A 26280-nucleotide genomic window follows, 5' to 3' on the forward strand; every position below is an offset into this window, starting at 1 on the left:
AACTGCGAGATTTCCGCCGGGAATACATCCCATGTGACCCCAGCCTTCACCTCAAACCCTGTAAAACAGCAGCTAAAACACACGCAGCTTTTACTGCAACCAAACCAACCCGTGTGAATGCACCCTTACTGGATTATGGGGACCATTCAAACGGAGGGCTAACCTTGCAATCCATGGCCTGGTCGGGTATGCCACAGCATCCCTGACTCTGATAGACAAGTTTGGGGACCCCCTCTATGATGCCCATACGCACTGGTAGTGTGTTCACGGGTCTTCTTGAAACAACCCTCTTTAAGTCCTTGGCAGCATCTGCAATATGTTTAGTCTATACACGTCTCTATACATATGAACTGTGCTACAAAGTTACAACAGGCCTTCAATCAATGCTGAAGAGAAGCAAAGCTGACAGCACAGACCATGGAATGGCCATTTTGTGGCCCAGCAGAAAGAGTATTTAACACATTGCATTTTTATTAATTTAATTATAAAAAAATTAGAGGTTTTTAGTTCTGTTGATTTTACATTATAGACAGTTCCTAGGCAGCTGCAGTCAGTAAGCCGATTTGTAGCCGGGCAGCGGTAACTTGTCACCATCCTTGGCTTCAAAAAAGGTGTATGACAACATAATGTGCTCCACGGTCATCATTCTTGGGTCTTCTGCAAACTCTGGGTCAATGAAGAAAAACACGGGCATATCCACCTCTTCATGCGGGTTCAGCCTCTGCTCTTCAAAGCAAAAGCACTGCAAAATAATTGGAGCTCTGCTTAAGTTTTGAAATAGGTGATTTTACAGAAGTGAATTCCAAGTTATGAGACATGTCTATTCCTCCACAACCCATGTGCAGGCCCTTGGGGTTATGGCCTCTCTATGTACTTGACATTACAGGGGTTTCTGCCCTCACTTTCACCAATGAGCTATCCTTTGGATAGGTCATCAGTAGTTGGCAATGTCAGTGGGAGTGATGCCTGCACCCTTCCTCCCCTGTCCGCTTATTACAACATCCAGCCCACTGCACCAACAGCGGGGCCAGATGATCAGCTGATGGACAGGGGTCCAGACTCTATCCATTAGCTACTGATGGCCTCTCCAGGGATATAGGTCATCAGTGAAGAGGGCACACAACCCTTCAATAGAGTAAATAACTCAATACCAGACAGCTGCTTGTAAGGCCAGCAGAATATTGTCGTGCTGTAAAAGGTATGAACTTGCAGGACAGAGATGCTAGATTATACCTTTGTAAATGTATTAGGCCGGCTTCACGCGGGCGAGAAAATCACACAAGATTTGTGCATTGCGACACCCCCGTATGTGAACCCCATTTTTTTTTTTTTTAATACGGCCATACACATAAGCGATGTTTTCTCACATCTCACCGCCATGCGGGAAACAAGTCACGGCACATCCCATCTTCGAGCGTGCTCTCGCATTGCATCTCTCAAGGTATTCAATGGGACCAGCGGCAGAATTGCACCAAATGCCAGGTGAACGCGGTGCCATGCGACGTTTCCCCATTGAAAACAATGGGAGAAGCTCTGCCGTGGCCATCTGCGCAGGGGGATCGCTACTTCCCTGAAGTGATGCAAGGCGGTTTTGAGATAAAACCGCCTCACATCCATGGGGAAAGACATAAACCAATCACATAATGGGGAGTGTGTTACTGGGCTGTGATTCACGGTCCGCCATCACACTTGCCCGCGTAGAGTTAGGCCTCATGTCCACGGGCACACATGGTTTCCAAGTGTGGAATCCCGCAGTGGTTTCTACTCGTACCCACAGCCATGAGGCCTAAAAAGACATTTTCATACCTGGCCGGCTGCCGTGCGGGTCTTCTTTCTCCTGCATGGCGGACGTGTCCGGGTGCGCCTGCACCATGTTTTCTTTTTAAATCCTGCTCTCCGCAGCATGGACGCAGTGTCAGTTGTGCCTATGACACGGATCGGAAGGCTTCCATTGACTTCAATGGAAGCCGTTCATGCGGGAATCCGCAGAAAATGGAGCATGCTGCTTTTTTTTCCCCCCTGTGCGTGGGATCCGCACTCCGGGAAAAACATGACATGCGCAGATATTAAATTACCTGCAGATGCCCAACGATTCCCTATGGGCAAATTGATCTGCAGATCTAGACGCGCGCGGATTTGCTAAATGAATTATGCCCATGGACATGAGGCCGTAGCCCAAGTGCGGCCTTACCTAGAATACGTAGTTCAGTTCTGGACACCAGTGTATGAAAGAGATCCCTGGTTGGAAATCTTGGCCATGCCCCTTATCAGAGCGCCCTTCTCAGCAGTCTAGCTGGAGTCCCATTAGATTGGGAGACCATAGGGCTACACTACAATCTTTGGCTGCGCAAACTGTATCCCAGCCAAAGTTGCCATTGTAGCCCCAGCCTTAGAGGCGGTTGGAAAGACTAAGGGTGCGTTCACACCGGCGAGAAAATCGTGTGAGCTTTGTGTTGCGAGACACGAATATGAAATCCATTCCTTTGAATGGGCTCATTCACATTAGCATGGTTTTTCTGCATAGCAGCACGTTGCTGCGGTTTTCTTTCCCTGCATAACAGCACAGGTCCCATCTTTCGGCAATACCGCCTATTGTTTTTAATAGGGCTGGCAGCAGCAGCACTGACCCTATTGAAAACAATGGGAGAACTCAGCAATCCTCTGCTGTGACAGCTGCAGCGGGGCTTCCACATGGATGGCGAGGGTGGTATCAGGCCCGAATACCCCCCTCGCCAGTGTGAAGGAGCCCTTGAAATCCGTTGACTGCCATTTCTGCTAATAAGTGCCCCTTTCTTACCTGAATCTTGTTAAAGTATTGGCCGGCTTCGTAGGGAATCACGTTGTAGGTGGAGATCCCGATCACCGGCTTGTCCGTTGGATTCTTCGCCTTGTAAAATGCTAATGCGGTTTCACCCGGAACCAACTGCAGAGACAAAACTGAGCATGTGAGCGCGGCAGCGGGCTCCCTGGGCATAGACACTCACTTACATGGTTCTGCAACCCAACAGTCCTGTGGGGGGGCTTCACACGGGTGACAAGATCGCGCAATGTTCCCGCGTTGTGGCAGCGCTACAAATGGCATGTATGTGACGCCCATGCCTACCTACGGGTTCTTCCACACCAGCAATGTTCTGTAGGCGGCTACATTGCGAGAATACAGAATTGCGGCATGGTCTGTACTGTTGCGATTTGCAGTTTTGTAGCCCAAATTTGCCTATGGAGCCTTCCTTTGTGTTGCATCACATGACAACGCGGTTTTCGTGCAATGCAACTTTTATAGTAGGAAATCCCAATGTAAAAGCCCTAAAGTAAGCCCTAGCTGCACAAAAAAAAAACCAAAAACATGACATCGGCTAACAGGTGCTGTCAGCTCCTCGCCAGCTCCGGCAGACTTGCTTGCAGTTTTCTGTCAGCGCTTCCTGGTTTGGAGGTTCAAAAATCCCACCTCCAGGAAGCGCTGCCTCTGATTGGATGAGCACAAGCGCTCAAGAACCAATCAGAGCCAGCAATCCTTGAAGGCGGGATTTTTCAACCTCCAATCCAGGAAGCGCTGACAGAAAACTGCAAGCAAGTGCCAGGAACCTGCGGAAAGAGAATTGCGGCAAAGCGGACAGCGGCTGTTAAGTGATGGAATGTGGTTTTTTATATTTTTAATACAGACAGGGCTTATTTTCAGGGTAGAGCTTATATTTCAAGCCCCCCTCCGCCCTGCACTCTCCCCAAAAATCCAGGCAAAAGAGCGCTACAAAGTCATGCGACTTTGTAGCGATACAAAGCCGCGATACCGCACTGATGGGATATCGCTGTCGCCCGTGTGAAAGAGGCCTAAAGGAGTTGTCTCAGCGGAGCAGACCCCCGCCCAAGGTGTAAGATTAGATCCATCACCCACACACAGTGTGGCATTGGGGGTTTATTTGTGGGATTCCCCTGGGGTATCAGCAGCCCGGTCATACTGAGGGGCATCCGACGACGATGTGATCACCGGGTGTAACAGGGCTGGGGGGTTCTTCTGGATAGGGCCACTGTCACTCTCCTGATAGGTGGGGGTCCAAGAAGTGGAGACCTTACCAATCTCTTGGAACAACCCTAATAAGACAAGAACGTGATGGTCCGCTAGGTGTCCTCTTTTCCTAAGCCCCACCCAGTTGACACATCAGGTCATTCCCAAACTTACGTAGATTTCTGACTGCTGCGGCCTGAAGTTCCACTGTAGACTGGCGTGGACGTCGGCGTTGAACTCGATCCTGATGACGCGGTCCTTCACAGGCTTCATGGATGCGATCTGCTCCGCGCTGTGGCCCGCTACCGCCGTCCCGCCGAGGCCGGTGGACTGAAGAGGATGAGAGAGACCGTCACTGCGCTACATCCTACTATCCGACAGAAGGCTACAGGATCCTGCCACGCATCAACGACTCGCCGCCCCCCTACATGCACCACTAGCGCCTACCCCTCCGTAACATACCAGCCTACACGGGCAACAAGACTGCACCATCTTCTCGTGATGCGACAGCGCTACACATTGCCCTGTGGTCCTGCGGGTTCCGTCACATCAAAAACCCCGCCTCCAGGAAGCGCTGGCTCTGATTGGTTCTGGAGCGCCGTGGATCAGCCAATCACTGCAGCACTCAATGAACCAATCACAGGCATCCCTCGTGTGATGGGGACACAGAGCAATGTTAGCTGAGGGACCGTGGTTTTTCTTTAATGCAGCCAGGGCTTATTTTCAGGGTGGGCATTATATATTAACCCCTCCCCCGCGAACATCCTGCTAAAAGAGCGCTACAAAGTGACCCTGCAGAAGAGGCTACAAACCCGCTAAGTTATTCTTCCTCCATATAACAAGCGCGGTTGAGATGACGCCGGCGGCGCTGTCACGCGCAGAAAGGAAAAAAAGTGCAAGAAGGTCGCCCTGATGTCACTGTCTTCCCGCGCCGCCGCTGTGTCAGCGCTGGGCATACACAGCTGTACTTGCTGGCATCTGTACAGTCACACAGCCGGGCGCCAGCGGTCTGCGATCCGGACCAGGATAGGCATGGCGCTATTTATTAACGCAGACGCAGGGCATACGCCGTGTGAACACGACCTCGGGGGCGCGCTGCGGGCTTCCGCAGTCCCGGTGATGAGAGGCTGTGATAACGCGTATATACCGGGTCCGCACGTTACCTGGCAGTAGAGGCGGTAGAGTGGCACGGCCGCATAGGACATGCCCACCATGCCCACCGCCGCGGCGGTCACGTAGGTCAGCACCGTCCTGTTCCGCGTCCTCCAGCCCTCCTCCTGCTGCTGGCTGAGGCTCCTGGCTGGCCGAAGCCCCCACGGACTACATGTGGTCGGGGCCCGCCGGCTCCGCAGCCCGGGAGCCCGGCACCACAGCCTCCACACTGACATCACGCACCTGGGGGACTGGTCACGTGGTGCCGGGACTCACATCCCGCGATACTTCACCGCGAGCTGTCCGGGCTGGGAGCTTTGCGGAGACCGGCTGCCGCCGGAGAGAGGTGAGTGCGGGAGAGCACAGCGGGCGGGTGAAAAGTGACGGGCATTGTGTGTGCGCGACCCGAGACACCGCCGACAGCGAACACATCACTGCCGGCGGAGCCGGAGACCGCCCGGACACGTCCCAGAGCTCCGGTGGGTCGGGCCACGCCTCCAAACAAGCGCCTGTGGATCAGACTACGCCCACGGTAGCTCCTGTGCGTCAAGCCACGCCTCCGCATAGCTGCTACGTGAAGGCCACGCCCACCATAGCTCCTTCGAGTCAGGTCACGCCTCCCTATTGCTTCTGTGTGTCAGACCACGCCTCCCCAGAGCTCCCGTGTGCATATTAACAATTTCTGTAACAGCTAAGCCGTATTCAGCAGTTCCAGCAACCTGATTGGTTCTGATTCACAATTCCAGCAACATGATTGGTTGTTTGCGTTGGCTGATTCAACCTGATTGGTTGTTTGGGTTGGCTGATTCAACCTGATTGGTTGTTAGGGCTGAGCTGTTACAGAAATTGTTAAATGCCTCCCGTGTGCCAGCTCATCCCCACCCCATAGCTGCTGTTTGTCAGGCCTGCTATGTATTGTCCTCCCAACAGCAGCAAAAGTGGTTCCTCCGTGTTTTAGTCCCCCCCTCCCAAGTAGAAATGGTCCTGTCCCTCTATTAGTCACCCCCCCTAGCTGTAAAAGTGATCTCTTTATACCGGGTTCCCCTTCAGAGCCCCCTCCCAGGAGTCAAGCAGCCCCTCTGTGCCCCCAGTGTACTTTAGTTCAGGCACTTTTAGGCCAGATTCACACGAGCGTATATGTATTTGCACAGCGAGGCAAGGGGGCCCGGTTGCAGGTGCGACCCCCATAGCTACACCACTGCTCATACCTACAGATATATCACCGACCACTGGAGTGGAATGACGGCCTCACTAGGAGACTTTTTGTGGAGCTCCAGTTCCTGGCCAAGTGTAACCAGTCATGTGACATAAGTATTCTTTGTGGGCTCCTTGGTGGGCACAGTATATGTGCACACATGGCGGAGGGGAGAATCAGGTGCCCATCGGGGCAGTCATACCTCCTCTACCCATTTTTACTTCAGCCATGTTTACCTTCTCAGCCAATGTCTGCAATTTTGGTAAAATCAGAGCTAAAGGCCCCCAAACACACTAGTCGTCTGAACCCACCGATAACAGGGGAGCCGGACGACTCCCTGATGTGTAGGCGAGGGGCGGCTCAAGGTTCCCAGATAGGATGATGTCAGCGGCAAGACGGGTCGGCAACGTTGAATTTCAATGCCCAGTACTTTTGTTCCCCTTGTGATAAGCGGCACCTGAACTGTCCGTCTGTGGCTTACCTCCCTGAACACATGAACGTTAGGCCGAGCCAAAATCTGCAGTGAAAGTACAGGTGTTCTACAGTGAATGCACGTGCGGATTATTACCGCGGCGTGTGGATGAGATTTGTTTAACTCTTAGAGCTCGTTCACACGGCCGTATGAGTAGAACGCTGTGAGTCTTGTAGCGTTGTACTCACCCCCCATATTCTGCCGGCACAGATTGTGCACGGGGTGCGATAGGCATGCGCATGTCCAGGATTCTGGCGTCACGAACATGCACAGTGTGACTTTTTTTTTTCAAATCCACCGCTCTGTATTAAACCCTGCCCCATTGCAGGCATTGTGAGGGGGCAGCGGTTCAATACACAGCCCTTCAAGGGTTCCGTATGAAAGGCGGAGAAATAGAGCATGCTGCGATTTATACAGATGTCCCCTCGCAGCTCCAACACAGGTGTGGATGGAAGAATAAAAGTCCCTAGACTTTCATCGCCTCCATTCGCAGTGTGTTACACACAGGAAATATGTGGGCGTAATACGCAGTGACAATACGCCCGGGTCAATAAGCCCTTATACTGTAGAGCAGCATTTACGCCCCATGGGAACATATCCTTAAAGGGGCTTTACAGGGTCACAAGTTCTGCCCTGTCCATAGGATAGGTGATAACCTGCTGATTGGTGGGGGGCTCACCGCTGAGACCCCTGTAGATCTTGAGAACAGGACTCCCGTGTCCCCCTCTGCCTGTCACCCTGGGGATCGCTTCCCTGCAGTGACGTCCGAATGAATGGAGTGCTGGCGGAGCATGTGCAGTTGGGGCTCCATTCCTTTCACTGAGGCTGATGGAAATACCCCGCGCCTGCCGCCTGCAGCATGTCCATTGAAGTGAATGGAGCGCCAGTGTGCTTGTGCAACCAGCGCTCTAGTCTCCTCCTCACTGTAGGGGGGGCTGTAACCTCGCAGCGAGAAGGACGGGGGCTACAAGACACATGTCCCCCAGAAGGGTAGGGGTCTCAGTGGTAAGACCCCCACGATAAGCAGGTGACCCTAGTACAACCCCTTTAATGGTGCAGCCACATGCTGCGGTCCTGATACGTTTTTTTGATCTGCACATGCTGCGGGTCTCACGCTCTGCATATCTGCAGCATGAATGGACGCGCCGCTGATTTACAGTCTGCGCCGCCAGTCAGTCCCGCCGCGGATTTTGTGTGGCGTTATTATGTGGCGTGCGGATGAGATGTAGAGATCCTTTGTTGCTATAGTTTTTTTGGTGCAAACATTTGGCATGGAAAGTCCGCAGAGTTTACGCCTCGTGCCGCTATTTGCGAATGGTAGCCACCATCATATAATCACATGTAGGCCGGCTCCACACGGGCGATCGCCATTTTGCCGCTATAAAATCGGGGCAAAATTGCATCTTTATTCACTGTGATTTGGGAGCGTCAGCGATGCTTTTTTGGAGAATAATCTCGCCTCGCTGCCGCCCGCGATAAATTTATTGCGTAAGTCAATGGGACTTTGTAAAATCGCATCGCAACACGCGTTTGTTGCGCTGCAATGCGATAAAAAGAAGCCTCCATAGGAGTACATGGGAGATAAAAAAAAATAAATCACATATCGCAGAAAGATAGAGCATGGCACGATTTTTTATCCCCTCAACACGGCATCAGTGAAAACCGCGCAGACGGAAGGGAACCGCTGTAAGTCATCGCTTACATAATCTGCTTTTTTACTGACTATCGCAGCAGGCAAAAATTAAGCGAACATCGCGCAATTTTCTCGCCCGTGTGGAGCTAGCCTCACACTTATGTCAGGTACGGGGCTGCAGTACATCATCACGTACTGAGCGCCTCTTCTTTCATTCCACAGTCAGCAGCACATAAATGATAACATGGCGGGCCACGGAAAAGTAGGCCGGACCACACCCTTCTGCAAGCTGTCTAAAAGAAAATCTGTCTTGGTTGCCCTTAGCAACCAATCACAGCGCAGCTTTCATTTTACCTCGGCAGTTTGAGAAACAGCAACCAATCACAGCGCAGCTTTTATTTTACATCAGCAGTATAAGGGCTTATTTAGACGACCGGTTTTCACGCCGAGCTGATATACGGTGTCCTTGTCTGCAGGGGGGGGGGGGATGGAAGAGCCAGGAGCAGGAACTTTTACCTCAGCAGTATATAAAACAGCAACCAATCACAGCGCAGCTTTCATTTTACCTCAGCAGTATAAGAAACAGCAACCAATCACAACGCAGCTTTTATTTTACCTCAGCAGCATAAGAAATAACAACCAATCACAGCGCAGCTTTTATTTTATCTCAGCAGTATAAGAAACAGCAACCAATCTCTGCGCAGCTTTTATTTTACCTCAGCAGTGTAAACAGCACTGTGATTGGTTGCTAGGGGCAACAAAGACTGATTTTCTTTTAGGGTACGTTCACACGTAGCGGAAAAGCTACGGATTTTCCGCCATGTGATGCATCAAAATCCGCAGCATCTCCACATCAAAAACAGAATCAGAATCCATTGGTGCGAATTTTGACTTGAAATCAGCTGTGGATCCGTAGCTTTACCGCTGTGTGTGAGCGCACCCTCAGACAGCTTGCAGAAGCGTGCGGTGGCGAGCTGCGCTCCGTGGCCGGCCGTGTATTTCCTTTCTGGTATTTGGTCTGAGTGCAGATGAACGTATATACATGGCAGCAGCACAGGCCGGGGTCACACAGGCGTAAGAGCAGTTACCTATGCACTTGTACCACATATTCGAGCAATGGCCGTTGCGTATTTGCACACACGTTTTACTGCATTTTGCGCAGCCATACTCCTTTTCATTGAAATGGGCCACTAGTGTAATTAGTTCAATATATGCAAAATACGCCTGTGTGAATAAAGCCATGGAAATCAATGAATCCGGCCTTACGCGTTGAGTCGCTGTCACATGACTGGCTGGATTACCATTCCTGAGCCGGTGTGATCACTAAGTGTATGAAGTATAAGGGTGAAGCCACATGGTGCTGCCAACCCATGCCACCCGCGGTGGCCAATATCCAAACTAGATCTGTGTGGGCATGACCTGACCATATCACACTGCTCTACCATGTCTTCATGTTCCCACCCAAGGAGCGCTGGGCATCTTTCCCGTAGGGTGGGCAGCACTTGGTATCTTTCCCGTAGGGTGAGCAGCGCTGGGTATCTTTCCCGTAGTGTTGGCAGCGATGGGTATCTTTCCCGTAGGGTGAGCAGCGCTGGGTACCTTTCCCATAGTGTTGGCAGCGCTGGGTATCTTTCCGTAGGGTGGGCAGCGCTGGGTATCTTTCCCGTAGTGTTGGCAGCGATGGGTATCTTTCCCGTAGGGTGAGCAGCGCTGGATACCTTTCCCGTGGTGTTGGCAGCGCTGGGTATCTTTCCGTAGGGTGGGCAGCGCTGGGTATTTTTCCCGTAGTGTTGGCAGCGATGGGTATCTTTCCCGTAGGGTGAGCAGCGCTGGGTACCTTTCCCGTAGTGTTGGCAGCGCTGGGTATCTTTCCCTAGGGTGGGCAGCGCTGGGTATCTTTCCCGTACTGTTGGCAGCGCTGGGTATCTTTCCCGTAGTGTTGGCAGCGCTGGGTATCTTTCCCGTAGGGTGGGCAGCGCTGGGTATCTTTCCCATAGTGTTGGCAGCGCTGGGTATCTTTCCCGTAGAGTGGGCAGCACTGGGTATCTTTCACGTAGGCTGGGCAGCACTGGGTATCTTTCCCGAAGGGTGAGCAGCGCTGGGTATCTTTCCCGTAGTGTTGGCAGCGCTGGGTATCTTTTCCGTAGGGTGGGCAGCGCTGGGTATCTTTTTCCGTAGGGTGAGCAGCGCTGGGTATCTTTCCCGTAGTGTTGGCAGCGCTGGGTATCTTTCCCGTAGGGTTGGCAGCGCTGGGTATCTTTCCCGTAGAGTTGGCAGCGCTGGGTATCTTTCCTGTAGGGTTGGCAGCGCCGGGTATCTTTCCCATAGGGTGAGCAGCGCCAGGTATCTTTCCCGTAGGGTGAGCAGCGCTGGGTATCTTTCCCGTAGTGTTGGCAGCACTGGGTATCTTTCTCGTAGGGTGGGCAGCACTGGGTATCTTTCCCGTAGGGTGGGCAGCACTGGGTATCTTTCCCGTAGGGTGAGCAGCGCTGGGTATCTTTCCCGTAGTGTTGGCAGCGCTGGGTATCTTTTCCGTAGGGTTAGCAGCGCCGTGTATCTTTCCCGTAGGATGAGCAGCGCTGGGTATCTTTCCCGTAGTGTTGGCAGCGCTGGGTATCTTTCCCGTAGTGTTGGCAGCGCTGGGTATCTTTCCCGTAGTGTTGGCAGCGCTGGGCATCCTTCCCGTAGGGTGGGCAGCGCTGGGTATCTTTCCCGTAGTGTTGGCAGCGTTGGGTATCTTTTCCGTAGGGTGGGCAGCGCTGGGTATCTTTTTCCGTAGGGTGAGCAGCGCTGGGTATCTTTCCCGTAGTGTTGGCAGCGCTGGGTATCTTTCCCGTAGGGTTGGCAGCGCTGGGTATCTTTCCCGTAGAGTTGGCAGCGCTGGGTATCTTTCCTGTAGGGTTGGCAGCGCCGGTTATCTTTCCTATAGGGTGAGCAGCGCCAGGTATCTTTCCCGTAGGGTGAGCAGCGCTGGGTATCTTTCCCATAGTGTTGGCAGCGCTGGGTATCTTTCCCGTAGGGTGGGCAGAGCTGGGTATCTTTCCCGTAGTGTTGGCAGCACTGGGTATCTTTCTCGTAGGGTGGGCAGCACTGGGTATCTTTCCCGTAGGGTGGGCAGCACTGGGTATCTTTCCCGTAGGGTGAGCAGCGCTGGGTATCTTTCCCGTAGTGTTGGCAGCGCTGGGTATCTTTTCCGTAGGCTTAGCAGCGCCGTGTATCTTTCCCGTAGGATGAGCAGCGCTGGGTATCTTTCCCGTAGTGTTGGCAGCGCTGGGTATCTTTCCCGTAGTGTTGGCAGCGCTGGGTATCTTTCCCGTAGTGTTGGCAGCGCTGGGCGTCCTTCCCGTAGGGTGGGCAGCGTACGCAGTTATTACAGCCCTATAGGTATGTTCTACATGATGTTTGTCTCTGTTACTTAGGTCCAGTATCACAGCTCCATCATGGCTGATGCCGGGGATATAAGGTAAGAGGGGGTGCTGCAGCAATGACAGAGCGCCCAACCGAAAAATACAAATATTGCAGACCCCTCCCAGTGAATGCCCACCGCCCCCTAACCCTCCACCCACCGGCTGTGCCAGCTTCCTATATGCCATATGCTTATTATCCTATCTTATATGGAGGCAGTCCATATAGACGCAGTATAGACGTTCAGAGATTCGTGTGTAGGCCATATGTACACGGGCGTCTGTGGGATCAGACTGATAATGCGTTCACACTCGCGCAGCCCGTTTATACAGGCAGATCACCAGTGGCTCATTCAGACGAGAACCGTCCAGTCCCTGTGTGAGCGAATGAGAACATCTGAACGATCGGTGTTTAAAGCGAACGAGCCGACAATGATTTTTATGCCGGCAGAAGACGAACGAGAAGCGAATGATTCTCATTCACCATCATATAAGTCATTCCCAGGATTTCTGCCGGCCGACAGATTTCCGCGCTGCAGCGTATATTTTCGCTAATACGCCGCCCATATGAATGGACAAGAAACCGCTTATTTAGAGCGGGACTTGATCACGGGTTTATTCTTTTCACACGATTTTCGGCTGCGATGCGACCAGCGTGGAGACTCATATACTCGTGTGAAAGAGGCCTAAGGCCGGATTCACACAGCCGAAAAAATCGTGCAAGATTTGTGCATTGCGAGACGTACAAATCTCGCACAAATATGAACCCCATTCTTTTGAATGTAGCCGTACACATAAGCAATGTTTTCCTGTATGGCGATGCGATGCGGAAAACAAATCGCGGCATGTTCTATCTGGCTGCGTGCTCTCACATTGCAGCCCTAGTGTTTTCAATATGGCCGGCGGCAGCTGCGCCAAACCCATTGGAAGCAATGGGAGAAACTCTGCGATCCTCTGCCCCGTCTATGACAGCCACGCCGGAGGATCCCTGCTTCCCCAAAGTGATACAAGGCTGTTCTCACATGGTGGGGAGCGCGATGGGGTGGGCGGGATTCACGGCCCAATACTGCGTCCGCCCGTGTGTGGCCAGTCTTAATCTTTATTTGCTCCATGACCTTGGTGTTTTTTATGTTTTCAGCTTTTTTATGGAGGTGTGGCTTAGTAGCGGTTCAGGGGCCTTGCCACAGATACACAGGGCCCTTATTGTCTTTACGTGTCCCTTGTTCTCTCTCCAGTGAGAAGGCGCTGCAGACGATCACCGTTGAGCGAGAGACCAGCCTGGGCCTGAGCCTGGCGCCGGGCATCAGCACAGCAGAAGGACCTTTAATCCAAATTAAGAGTGTTATCCCTGGCGGGGACTGTCACAAGGTCAGTGTCTCGTATGGAATACAATGCGAGTAGCTTCTTCATGTGCCACAGGAAGTTCCTAGTTCTTTTAATTGGTATAATCTTTATAAAAGAAGGAATCCTGCAGCACCCGAGGTCTGAGCTCCCTACTGGGCCGCCAGAGTCTCCACTGCGGGAAAACGCGCCATTTTCATTTTTGCTTTAAAATGAAAAGAAATACCTCAGTTACAGCAATTCCCCTTAAATTATAACCCTGCCATGCCTGTCTGCCGATTAACCCCATCAGGACCAGAGCTTTTTCTTTTTATGTTTGTTTTTTCGTCTCCCACCTTCCAACTTTTTTATTTTTCCATTGATCCAGCCTCTGAGGGTTTGTTTTTTGTGGAATGAGTTGTGTTTTTTCTGCTACCATTTAATGTAGGATATAATGTGTGGGAAATGCTTTAACCCCTTAGTGACGGCGCTATCGTAAAACTACGTCCTGCTGTTGCAGGACGTGTATGGAGGGAGGTAGCGCCGCTATCTCCCTCCATACAGCGCGGGCGTCAGCTGTTTGTTACAGCTGACACCCATGGGCAATAGCCGCGCTCGGCCATTCGGCCGATCGCGGCTATTAACCCTTTAAATGCCGCACGGCACGGCGCAGTGAAATCGGGGGAGCCGTGCAGGTGTCATGGCAACCGGGGGCCTAATGAATGGCCCCAGGGCTGCCTTAACAGACTGCCTATCAAGCCATCCACACAGGGTGGCTTGATAGACTGCCTGTCAAAAAGCAGTATGACGTAATGCTATAGCATTGCGTCATACTGCAGGAGCGATCAAAGCATCGCATGTTAAAGTCCCCCAGGGGGACTTCAAAGTAAAGTAAAAAAAAAATCAATAAAGTTTTTTTAATTGTTAAAAAAAAAAAAGTTATAAAAGTTTAAATCACCCCCCTTTTGTCATATCTATTATTAAAAAAATCTAAATCATAAAATAAAAATATGTATTTGGTATCGCCGCGTCCATAAAAGTCCGATCTATCAAAGTAGTGCATTATTTTTTCTGCACGGTGAACGTCGTCCAAAAAAAAAATAAAGAACACCAGAAATGCATTTTGTTAGTTACCCTGTCTCCTAGAAAAAAGGCAATAAAAAGCGATCAAAAAGTCGTATGTATTCCAAATTAATACTATCGGAAACTGCAGGACATCCCACAAAAAATGAGCCCTCGCTCAACTACGTCGACGGAAAAATAAAAAAGTTATTGCGCGCACAAAATGACCGCAGAAAATAATTGAAAAAAATTAAATATCTTAAAAAAAAAAATACAAGTACTACAGCAAAAACAATACTATATAAGTTTGGTATCGTAGCAATCGTACTGACCCATAGAATAAAAATATCAGGTCGTTTTTGTTGCAGTTTGTGCACCTTAGAAACAGGACGCACCGAAAGATGGTAGAATGTTGTTTTTTTTCCATTTCTCTCCGCTTAGAATTTTTCAAAAGTTTTTCAGTACATTATATGGTAAAATAAATAGTGCCATTGAAAAATACAACTCGTCCCGCAAAAAACAAGCCCTAATACAGCGACGTCGATGGATAAATTAAGGACCTACGATTTTTTAAAAGGGAGTAGGAAAAAACAAAAATGGAAAAAAGCAAAAAAGCTCCGTCACTAAGGGGTTAAATGTTTTTGAGTGGAAATAAATAAAAAAGAAATGCAGTTGTGCTATTTTTAGGGGAGTTAAGTGCAGTTTTCTTACAGTCTTCACCTTGCAGTACAAATATTGCAAGATTTTAATAGTTTGCACTTTTATGTACACGGCCATACCAAATATGTGGAGAGTTTTAATTGTTTACATTTTTATGGAAAAGATGCAAAAATTGAGTTTTTTTTGGACTTGCGGTAATATATATATATATTTTTTTTTTATGTATTAAATCTCTGCTTACACTTTTATTTTGTTCCCACTGGGGACTTGAGCTTGCGATCATTCGATTGCTCGTGTTATATACTGCAATACTTCAGTTTTGCAATGTATAACTTTTTTTAATGTCACCAATGAAACCTATGGGGTCTTCAGTAGGCTCTGGGATGGTAGCCCATCTGCACTCCCCAATCGCATTGTGGGGGGTGTGGATGGGGCGTGGGGCGGGATCACCTCCTCTCGTTGACTGTTTATACTCACAGTTAGATTTCACCACGTCATCCAAGCGTTAATTGCCGTGATCACAGCTTATTCCAAAACAGCTGATAGCTGCCGGGTATGGCATGGGATTGCAATGAATGAAAAGAGGGTTCATATTCCCTTTCTTCCTCCTCTTCCCCTCTCCGTTTTGTGAGACGGGTCTAGCATTAATTAAAGAGGAAATAATGCATGGATGTGCCGGTTCTTCCAGCTTGACTCTTTTCGTAGATGAGGGCTCTGAATAGGAGATACTTTATTAACTCAGATTCTTACTTAAGGTTTTAAAAATGGTTTTCATAGACCAGACAACCCCTTTAAAGGAATATTCTCATCTCAAACCTTTATGGCATTTTCACAGGATGTGCCATGAAGGCCAATAGATGCAGAATCCATTCTAGGACCCACAGCTATCTCAAGAACTTGGCCCGACCACCAAAGCTTAACTGTATTTTGTGGTTGGGAGCTACGGAAGCAGCCCAGCAGGTTGTCCTATGTTGTCTATGTAACTCTCATACCAGCGAATGGGATTACGGAAACAGTGTAGCACAGCTGGCTCAGCTGCTTTTGTACTCCTGGCCACCCCGGCCACTGTTTTAACCATAATTGGCCAAGGTGCATATGCCCCTTTAAGCTGTGCAGATTGTAGTATCATTGAGATGTGTTTGTATATAATAGTACATGGCGAGGTTTTTTACCGCTGTTTACAGGAATATTTTTCACAAACTTTCAAGTCAATAATTTTTTGTCCCTTTGTAAATAGGATGGAAGATTAAGGCCTGGAGACCAGCTTGTATCTGTGAATAGAGAACCATTGATCGGCGTGTCATGCGAGGAAGCAAAAAGCATAATAAATAGAGTAAAATTAAGGTAGTGTGCTGTTGGGCTTTGTCGCTTTCTATAAATAGCCAAAGTAGCTGCATATAGTGTATATCGCAATTGCTTCGCTAAACTGCAGTTCACCAAGTAAAGTGCCATTGAGTCATGTCTTAACCCTTTGCAATCCAATTTTGGATTCAGGGTTTCCTAGAGTGCTTTATCTTTCTGACATTTTACAATAGCACCATCTACTGGCTAGAGCCAGTACTGCAGTATGTGACATGCCAGAGAGGCCCCCGACAACAGAGCGCCCAGTCATATACAGTAAGAATACCCTGCCGGGCGTCTTCCGACTTCGGAAGCTGTACAGCCTTCAATCAAAATGTCTTTAGAGGTTAGACAGTGGATTGGAAAGGGTTAATTATACCTGTCCGTGGAAAAACTTCTCTCGTAATAGGTCATATGGATTTCACAAACACTTAAAAGCTTTGTCCTACCCAAGTATTGTCATACAGAAAAAGGAATGTATCACTGCCAACCAAAAGGGTCAAACTCACATTTGAGCAGACTCAGACCACCCATGGCCACCATGTAACACAATATGTCTGGTTGACCTTGGCTTTCCCCAACCAAAAAGCATGACAGACACCAAACTCCCAAAACACTCACCAACATTCCTGCACGATTAACGAGGTGGAATAGCTATAAAAGTACGAAGAATTAATTCATGAATTGGCCAAGTCACTTAAGCCGTGAGCCAACTTCATGGGTCCTCGTTGTCTCGTGATCCCTACACTAACGAGACAACAACCCCTGGCTACAAGGAGGCTAGGACAACTAATCCCTGGCTATCAATAGTTGATCGGCAGCGGTCTGCTGCTCAGGACCTTTGCCAGACTGCTGCACTCGGGCATGTTGTCGATTTCTCCTGGAATCAGACATCTCTGTTCCCACTGCATTGGCCCAACTTGTTATTGCCGGCCAAGTTGCCATTCATTTGAACGGATAGGCCATCAATAGTTTAATTCTAGAATTTAAAGGGGTGGGCTGAGGTCCCGAAGCGCAGCCCACCAAGAATCAGTCCCAGTAGAGCAGGTGGTCAGTCTGAGTCCATATACAGATCGGGCTGAAAAGACCGCATCAAGATGCTAACTTATAATTGGGCGTTATGTTGGAGAAGGTCTGAAGGTACTTCAGATAGGTTACAGCAGAGATTGCTGCCAAGTCTGCCTCATGTTCCCTCGGTGCTAAAACATATTTTCTTGCTATTTTGTGGAAATGTCTTATCTTCAGAACGTAGACGTGTACACGCGGCTGATGGATGTGTTTTATACACTGCAGGAAATGCTCCTTTTGGAATATCTCTTTTATCAGACCAGAAGAAGAACACAACCACTCTTCATTATCTACATCAAAAGGTCTGCAGACAACTGACCTCCTGCCAAAGATGTCTTCTACCCCAGCCTCCACTAAATCTAATGTAGCTGTAAGTACAGTATCACCGTCTGCTTGCTCTTTTAATGTGACGCAGATTATCCTCGCAGCAAACCTATATTGTTGTATGGGTGCAGGATGGGCAATCATTGTATAAGGCCAAAAGGACAAGAATGAGAAAAATGCATTACAGTTAGTCATGTAAGACAGCAAAGTAGGCGAGGGGCTCCAAACAACATGAAATAAACGTGCAGGTACACGCCGCCATAGACGAAGCCAACAAACACAACATACAGCAGCGCACTTTCCTATCGCTTACAGCAGGGTGCTGCTTTATGTTGAATCTGCATTAAAGCCCTTTTACACGCAACGATTATCGCTCAAAATTTGCCAAAAGACATCTTTTGAGCGATAATCGCTGCGTGTAAATATGCACTAGAGATGAGCGAACGTACTCGGTAAAGCACTACTCGTCCGAGTAATGTGCTTTATCCGAGTACCTCCCCGCTCGTCCTGAAAGATTCGGGGAGCGCCGCGGAGCGGGGAGCTGCAGGGGAGAGCGGGGAGGAACGGAGGGGAGATCTCTCTCTCCTTCTCTCCCGCCCGCTCTCCCCTGCTCCCCGCCGCAACTCACCTGTCAGCAGCGGCACTCCCCGAATCTTTCAGGACGAGCGGGGAGGTACTCGGATAAAGCACATTACTCGGACGAGTAGTGCTTATCCGAGTACGTTCGCTCATCTCTAATATGCACCCATCGTGCACTTACTGTGCAATTTTCGTCCACTTTTGGGACTGGTAAGACGGACCACACGATGAGTTCTCCGCGAGCAGCGCTGAAAACATTCTTTTAGCTGCTATCTCGCTGGAGAACAATAGCAATTTATTTAGAGATCAGACCACCCACTGTTCTCTAAATGCATGCAAATGAGCTAGTTAGCTACTAATGGGCTGATTAACCCATTAGTAGCTAATGCAAAATAATCGCTCAAAACTGTCAGTTTCTGACGAATTTTGAGCGATCATCTCTGTGTGTAAATGGGGTCTTAGAATTAATAAGTTGTTTCAGAAACAGCTTGCCGGACCTGTCTGCTTTATGTCTTTCGCAGCTGTTTCTGTAATTTCCCTAGCGTTGGATGGGGCCGCCGCCTGCACGCTTGACTTCCACCTCCTACAGATGCCTAACCGCAATCAATAAACAGTTGCTCTTACATGTATGACCGACCCACCGGGCTGGAATAAGCCATTAGTAACACCGTTATTCTGCCTGTTTCATGGACTCCTGGGGCGACCAATGCGGCCTCCATGCTCACTGGGATTGTCATCTAGATTTCCTACAGCCTTGAGTGACCAATTTGCCTGGTTTGTTAGTACAGTAGTACATCGCCCCTGCGGTCATATTGCTTCACAACTAGGTAGGTTTGTCATCCAGGGACCCCTGGAAAGCTGGATAACAGGACTTATTGGAGATGTAAGAACATAACTAAGGCCTCCTGCATGCGGGCGGAACTTCTGCGGCGGGATTTCTCGCAGAATTTCCGCCCGTGCCCGCTGCCATAAGATTGTATTACATAATGCAATCCTATGCGCACAGCTGCGATTTGTAAATTCTGAAAACAAATCGCGGCATGTTCTATTTCTGTGCGGGTCTCACAGAGGCCCGCGCAAAAATGTCACTAGGGACGTGCGGGCTCCGCTCTGCGCATGCGCCGGCTGGACGGAAGCCGGCACATAGCACAGGGAAAAGACGCCCGGGAGCGGGTGAGACACAGAGCTGTGCAGGGGCACGGGACTGCATCCTGCTGTGAGAATTCTCGCAGCGGGATCCGACCTAGCCGTCTGCAGGCAGCCCTAGGGTGGCTGACACGTGGCAGAAAAATCAGTGGCGAAATTGCTGCAAGCTTTATCCTTTGCAAATCCGCAGCAGATCTGTAGCAAGTCTGATCTTTGTAACGTAATTTGTTTGTGCTTGATTTTTCTGTGAGACCACCCTTAGCCTGGGCTGATTTGCAGCATCAGCAGAGGAAAGGTAAAGGTAAAGTCCCCTGGTGCAAGCACCGAGTTATGACCGACTCCTAGGGCGACGTCATATCATGACGTTTTCTTGGCAGACTGTTTTGCGGGGTGGTTTGCCATTGCCTTCCCCAGTCATCTTTTACCCCCCAGCAAGCTGGGTACTCATTTTACCAACCTCGAAAGGATGGAAGGCTGAGTCAACCTTGAGCCGGCTACCTTCAGGTCGTGAGCAAAAGCTGAGGACTGCATTTCTGCGCCACAGCGGCAAGCCTGCCTCCAAACCTGCACCATTTGGTGCGGATTTTGAAGTAGGCTTTATCGCATATTTCCGTGCGGTATTTACCCCCTCATTGGAAAGAGGTGAATTCTGCAGCGGAAACTGCGGTAAAATGAACATGCTGTGGATTTGAATTACGCACCGCACGGCTTTTGTGCGGATTATTTCCGCAGCTTGTGGATGAGATTTTTCAAAATTTCATCCACTTTTCTGCTACTGTAAATGCCACAGAATTTCCGAGCGGAGGGTCTACATGGAATTTCCCCAGCAGATCCGCCCCATTTGGACTCCCCTAAATATATCCTGCTTGTGTTACTATTCTTGCAGCTAATACATTCCTTTGTTTGCACTGCTGTATATGTTTCTAGTACGGTAGTCTGGGGTATATTTACCTATTCTACAATATACTTATTATGTTACGTGTATAATATCTGCTACATTTGGGTGTTCTTTCTTTATCTATTTCTTTTCCTTTTTTACAATATTCCGTCTCCTCTCTATCTGAGCAGAGCCAAAGTGACTATATTAAAGAGCGGCGCATCATGGCCCCTCCGGTCGGGAGTATGTCGGACGGGTCTTTGTCAGGTAACATTCTCCTTATTATGACACTTTGATTTTATGTCCGTCCTCTACAAAACACATAGCGCAATGTGGATTTTATGAGCCATACAAAGGATGCAGTCACCTTTAGAAAAGGTGCATAAAAGATGCCTGAATTGAAAGTCTGTGATTTCCTAAAATGCTAGCTTGTAGGTAAAAGCTCTGAGATGAGCTGAAGTAATCAGTAGATCTCACAGAAGCCACATAATGGGCAGACGCCTGTAAAATCAGACCGGATTAGGTTACCATGGCTGCAGCGTGCTTTTAGCTTAAGGTCATGTTGAAATACATTTACTTTAAAGAAGAATTGGACAGGTGATACATGAGAAACATCTCCAAAGTCACTCCAACACATTTACTCTGCAGCTACAATTTAGGAGTCGTGCAGGATTAGCAATACGGATCTCATTTTCTTCTATCCTCCAGAAAAAGCGCCACATCTGTACATAGGTAGTGTCCGGTATTGCGGCTCATCCCCATTAATGTGAATTGGGCTGAGCTGAAGTAACAAACACAACCCACGGAGAACTGCTAGTTTTTTTAGCAATCTGTAGACAGCATTGTCACTTGCTTTCTAAAGAGCCGTTTAGACCCCCGATGATTGTGCAAGAACATTCCTAAAGCCCCATTTTCACAAAACGATTATCGCTCAAAATTCTGAGCAATGATCGTTACGTGTAAGCGCTACCATCGTTTACTTTTCGGCCGAATGATAATATTTAGTTGAGTTTAAAATCCATCCTTCGGCCGGGCAGCTGGTAGCAGGGACTGCAGGCTGTACTCTCCATGGGAGCGCTGATAACATTGTATTCAGCTGCAGTCCCACAAGAGAACAAAGGGGCTTTATGCAGATAACAGACCACCTGCTGTTCTCTGTATACAACGAAGGGAGCCTCATTTACATGCAAATGAAGCTAATAAGCTACTAACTGGCATTATTACTATCTTATGCAAAATGATCGTTCAAACTGTCAATCATCCTATCTTTTGAACGAATTTTGAGCAATCATCTTTGCGTGTAAATGGGGCATAAGCGCATTAGTTTGCCTGATCATTGGGCTGTGTGAATGTGCTGCTGATCAAACAATAAATGCACAAATGCTCAATAGCATCTTTAATGCAGCACCAAAAATCACCATTTCCAACAGCACATCTCCCCATTTAAACAGGCAATGTGCTGCCGACAGCGATGAAACAGTATGGGGACTGATTATATGAATGATCATTCGTACCTTGTACGTTCTGAATTAGTCAGCAATCTCGCTGATTGGCTGAGATTACAACCATGTAGAAGAATCTGCAGTGTTTTTGAAAAGCATTGCGGGTTCTAAATCCACAACATGCCTATTTATGCTGCAGATTTCAACCCTTGAAATACAGAAGTTGAAATCCTTGTCAGATCCGTAAATGTTGCCACTGCTGAGTTTTTGCGTCTTTGCGGCAAGTTTTCCACTGCGGAAAGCCGGCAGCTAATATACTGTGTGAGAAAGTGGCCTAAGTCAATTTTACATAGTAACATAGTATGTTAGGCTGAAGGGAGACAATGTCCATCCAGTTCAGCCTGTTTCCACACTCCTTGTTGATCCAGAGGAAGGCAGCCCCAATGAGGCAGAAGCCAATTAGCCCATTTGGGTGGGGGAAAAAAATTCCTTCCCGACTCCATAATGGCAGTCAGAATAATCCCTGGATCAATGTTTGTAAGTTCCTACCTGACTCCAAGACCCAAATCGACAACCCTGCTGGTCACCTAATGTCTATATCCTGTAATATCATATTGCTCTAGAAGGACACCTAGTCCCTCTTAAACTCCTCTATGGATTTTGCCATCACCACGTCCTCAGGCAGAGAGTTCCACAGTCTCACCGCTCTTACAGTAAAGAACCCCCTTCTGTGTTGATTGATAAAACCTGTTCTCTTCTAGAAGTAGCGGGTGCCCTCTTGTTACCGTCGCAGTCCTGGGTATAAACAGATCATGGGAGAGATCCTTGTATTGTCCCATAATGTATTTATACATTCTTATTTGGTCGCCCCTTAATCGTCTTTTTTCCAGTATAGATAATCCCAGTTTTGATGGCCTCTCTGGGTATTCCAGTCCTCCCATTATGTTTGTTAATTTAGTCGCTCTTCTTTGAACCCCCACAAGCACTGTAACATCTTTCCTGAGCACCGGTGTCCAGAACTGTACACAGTATTCCATGTGGGGCCTGACTAGTGCCTTATATAGTGGAAGGATAATGTTCTCATCCTTCGCCCCTATACCTCTTTTAATGCACCCTAAGACTTTATTTGCCTTTGCAGCAGCTGACTGGCATTGGTTACTCCAGTTTAGTCTACAGTCCACTAGTACCCCCAGGTCTTTTTTCATATCCCTTTTCCCTAGCAGTACCCCATTTAGTGTATATTTGTGACATCTGTTTCTCCTGCCCATGTGCATAACCTTACATTTATCAATATTGGACTTCATTTCCCATTTTTCTCCCCAAGCCCCCAGCTTATCTCGGTCCGTTTGTAGCCGCACATTGTCCTCCTTTGTATTAATTATCTCTTTATCATTTCGAAGGAGTTTACTGTGTGACTGCATTGAACACCATTAACCTCAGTAAGTAACACACCGATGACTTTTTATTTACAGATCCCCATCAGGGACACAACCAGCAAAGGATGATTTCTCTCAATTCTGATGTCCGACTCAAAGTGGATAAACTAGAAATGGTAAAAGAGAGTCATTAACCCCTTCACCTCCTTGTTCCACAGCTAAAATGGTCATACTGGGAATATTTTCTTTAATTTGCAGGTACTGTCTGGCTTATTCACCTGTCACAAACTTTCCTCCACCCACCAGCCATATTTGACAGCCTCCATCCTTTCCATGCTGTTAATCATTACTAATAGATGGGGTTAAGCCTACCAGCTGAAGAATGGCCAGACTGGTAGCATATGCAGACGTATTACTTTTATAATTGTCTTTGACGCTCATTATTTACAGCAGATCTGTTTCCCCCTTAGCGTCCTGGCTGGGGGTACTTAATGCAACAGGACGTAAACGTACATCATGTGGATGGTGTGGACTCAGAAATGAGCGTGTGCCATCCCACAATGGGAGTCAGCTGTGATTGATAGTCGGACTCCCACTGCAACAGCAGAGATTGATGAAAACCTTAATCCCCGCTCTTAATACCGCGGATCAATGTGCTTTACAGCATGTAAAGGGTTCACAGAAGGAGCGCGCTCCATCTGTGATGTCATTGGCACTCCGTGATGTAATTGCAAAGGGACGATGGGTTGCTATGCAACTGGATGACATACACTGGTGTCCGGGCCTGCAATCTGTTTTGTGAGCGATGATGCATTGCAGTATAGAAGTACTGTAATGCAGTATCATAGCCATCAGAGCTTTTATGGTTCACATTCCCTACAGGGACATAAAAAATAAAAACTGTAAAAAAAAAAAATGTAACAAAAAACGCCATAAAAACCCTTTCTTGTGCACTTTCTCCTGTTTATCTAAAAAAAAAATCGAAGCCCACATATTTGGTATACTATGTTATCCTACACGTCAAAAATTGTAAAAAATAAAACAACTAGAAAATGGAGGCAAAATGCTTATTTTGTTCATTTTGCCTCCCAAAAAGACACAATAAAAGTGATCAAAAAAGCCGTATGTTAGCCAAAGTGGTAACAATAAAAACTACAGATCATCACGTTAAAAACAATCCCTCTCAGAGCTCCGTCCATGAAAAAACAAAAAAATTATGGGACATTGAATGCAGCGCTGTAAAAAAATATTTTAAAAAAAGAGGTTTTATTGTGCAAAAGTGGAAAAAGCTACAAAATAGTAATTTTGTTATTGTCATAATTGCAGCAGCATGTCATTTAGGCCTCTTTCCCACGGTAAATTTTGCTCGCCGTTTTCACGGTTGGCTGATATACGCTGTGATCTGATGCATTGGATTCCAATGCATCAGATCACATGGCCATATTCCGGCGACGTAAAAGCGCCCGGCCGGCCAATATAGCGCCGGGTGTTTTTACATCGGGCCCAAAAGATAGTCCTGGAACTGTCTTTTGGGCTAGAATATGTCGTCCGCTGCATGGGCTCCTATGGGAGCCAATGACAGCGGCTGGAGAAGAGAGGTGGGAGGGAATTTAGCAGCGCGACTGCTAAACTCCCTCCCTCTTCTTTCCTCCCCTCCGGCTGATTGCAATGAGAGGGGGCGGAGCGGAGCTAAGCGCCGCCCCGTCCCACCTCCTCCCATTGCTGGCTGCAGACAAGGGGTTGGATAGGGTGGGGCTAAGCTCCTGCCCCTTGTGTACAGCCAGCAATGGGAGGAGGCGGGATGGGGTGGCGCTTAGCTCTGCTCCGCCCCCTCTCATTGCCCCCTCTCCTTCTCCAGCAGTACCTAAGTAAGTCCAGTTTTCTTCCATTTTCCCATAGACTTTGATACACTGGCATACATCACCCATAGCCCCCATGCAAAACGAAAAATCATACATGTTAATTGTAGTGACTCATAGAATAGGATCATACACCAGAATGTACTTTCCTATATAGGGAAGAAAAGGTTTGCCAGCAGCCCAAAGGACACTTTAGTCATCTGTTGTGTCTATAAGGGTTTATGCCACTTTAATGTAAAAATAAAGTTTGTCGTTCTAGATCAGTAAAACAGCCCTGACTGCTATAGAGAATCAGTATATCATGAAATTAGCCCAGAATTTAGACTGAAAAAAGCTTGATGATAAAATGTTCCTGGATCCTTGCAAATAAGGGAGATGAACAATACCTCTGCAGCGCCACCTGTTGGAAGGCAGCATTCCTGCAAGTCGATGTTAGACTCTTTATACAAGCCTTGTAATAATGACTGGGAATTAAAAGCCAAGCCAGAATCCATACACAGACTTTCAATAGGTGGCGCTGCAGAGGTATTGTTCCATCTCCCTTATTTCATATTACCCAGAGGAGCATGAATGGCATGAAAGTCTCCTCACTCACCTTCTAGGTGCTCTCCCTAAGGAGGAAAGATAGTGTTCCTGGTCCTGGATTCTTGTAACACCTGTACTTACCATATGCAATGCTGTTGTGAAATGCACTGTAACATCTGTGCTCTCCAGCCTCTGTTTCCTAAGAACATGCACATCATGGATTTATGTTTTTACATAGGCCCTCGGGTATCTAGGAATTAACCTGACTGAGGAACAGAAACAGTTGATGAGAAGCCACATGGTCTTGGATGCCAGTGAGACCGTGTGTTTTGGAGGTAATTCATTTATTTTATATGACAAAGGAGAATATCCGGTAACGTGTGTAAATAGTATCAGTTAGGCCGTATGACATCACACAGAGCGGGTGCGGACCCCAGTCTGATACTAGAGGAATCATTAGTGAGCGGTTGTGCAGTGTATCGCAGCAATCCCTCTGGGTCTACCTCCACAGCTCTGTTCTCCTCACCGGTCCAACCTCTGGCCTCCTCCATAAAGTGCGCTCAAACTAAGTAGAATGGGGAGCAGCTTGTCAATAGATGCAAGCAATGATATAGTAGTAAACACCACCTGACAGATCAGCTCTCCCCAGTTATAACATAGGTAGTGACTAGAGATGAGCGAGCATACTCGCTAAGGCAAACTACTCGAGCGAGTAGTGCCTTATTAAAGTACCTGCCCGCTCGTCTCTAAAGATTCGGCTGCCGAAGGGGGGCGGGAAGCGTCGGGGGAGAGTGGGGAGGAACGGAGGGGAGATCTCTCTCTCACTCTCTCCCCCCTGCTCACTC

The 26280-nt window shown here is 48.4% G+C and overlaps 2 protein-coding genes across 2 annotated transcripts in view; one reads left to right on the forward strand and one right to left on the reverse strand.

Annotated features, from left to right (window-relative positions):
- Positions 1–467: 467 nt before the first annotated feature.
- Positions 468–5653, reverse strand: COX11 (cytochrome c oxidase copper chaperone COX11). The gene is made up of 4 exons (XM_066588020.1): positions 5396–5653; positions 4175–4330; positions 2798–2923; positions 468–742 (listed from the first exon to the last, which is right to left on the reverse strand). The coding sequence occupies exons 2-4, from the start codon at positions 4271–4273 to the stop codon at positions 551–553; spliced, it is 417 nt and encodes a 138-aa protein (XP_066444117.1). The 5' UTR covers positions 4274–4330; positions 5396–5653; the 3' UTR covers positions 468–550.
- Positions 5078–26280, forward strand: part of STXBP4 (syntaxin binding protein 4) — a 34066-nt gene continuing 12863 nt past the window's right edge. The window contains exons 1-8 of the mRNA XM_066588019.1: positions 5078–5498; positions 11872–11915; positions 13092–13224; positions 16136–16242; positions 17533–17677; positions 20425–20500; positions 23148–23227; positions 25674–25770. Coding sequence (XP_066444116.1) covers positions 5325–5498; positions 11872–11915; positions 13092–13224; positions 16136–16242; positions 17533–17677; positions 20425–20500; positions 23148–23227; positions 25674–25770 — 856 coding nt within the window. The 5' untranslated portion in view covers positions 5078–5324. The remainder of the gene's footprint in view (positions 5499–11871; positions 11916–13091; positions 13225–16135; positions 16243–17532; positions 17678–20424; positions 20501–23147; positions 23228–25673; positions 25771–26280) is intronic.

The sequence above is a fragment of the Eleutherodactylus coqui genome, chromosome 13 (assembly GCF_035609145.1).
Source record: "Eleutherodactylus coqui strain aEleCoq1 chromosome 13, aEleCoq1.hap1, whole genome shotgun sequence".
Taxonomy (NCBI): Eukaryota; Metazoa; Chordata; class Amphibia; order Anura; family Eleutherodactylidae; genus Eleutherodactylus; species Eleutherodactylus coqui.

Bases quoted from the DNA above. Each gene is read 5' to 3' on its own strand.
- COX11 (XM_066588020.1), bottom strand. From the start codon at position 4,273: ATGAAGCCTGTGAAGGACCGCGTCATCAGGATCGAGTTCAACGCCGAC. The intron at 2,924-4,174 runs GTAAGTTTGGGA...TTGTCTCTGCAG, and splicing joins CGCAGCAGTCAGAAATCTAC to TTGGTTCCGGGTGAAACCGC. The intron at 743-2,797 runs GTAAGAAAGGGG...ATTATTTTGCAG, and splicing joins AATACTTTAACAAGATTCAG to TGCTTTTGCTTTGAAGAGCA.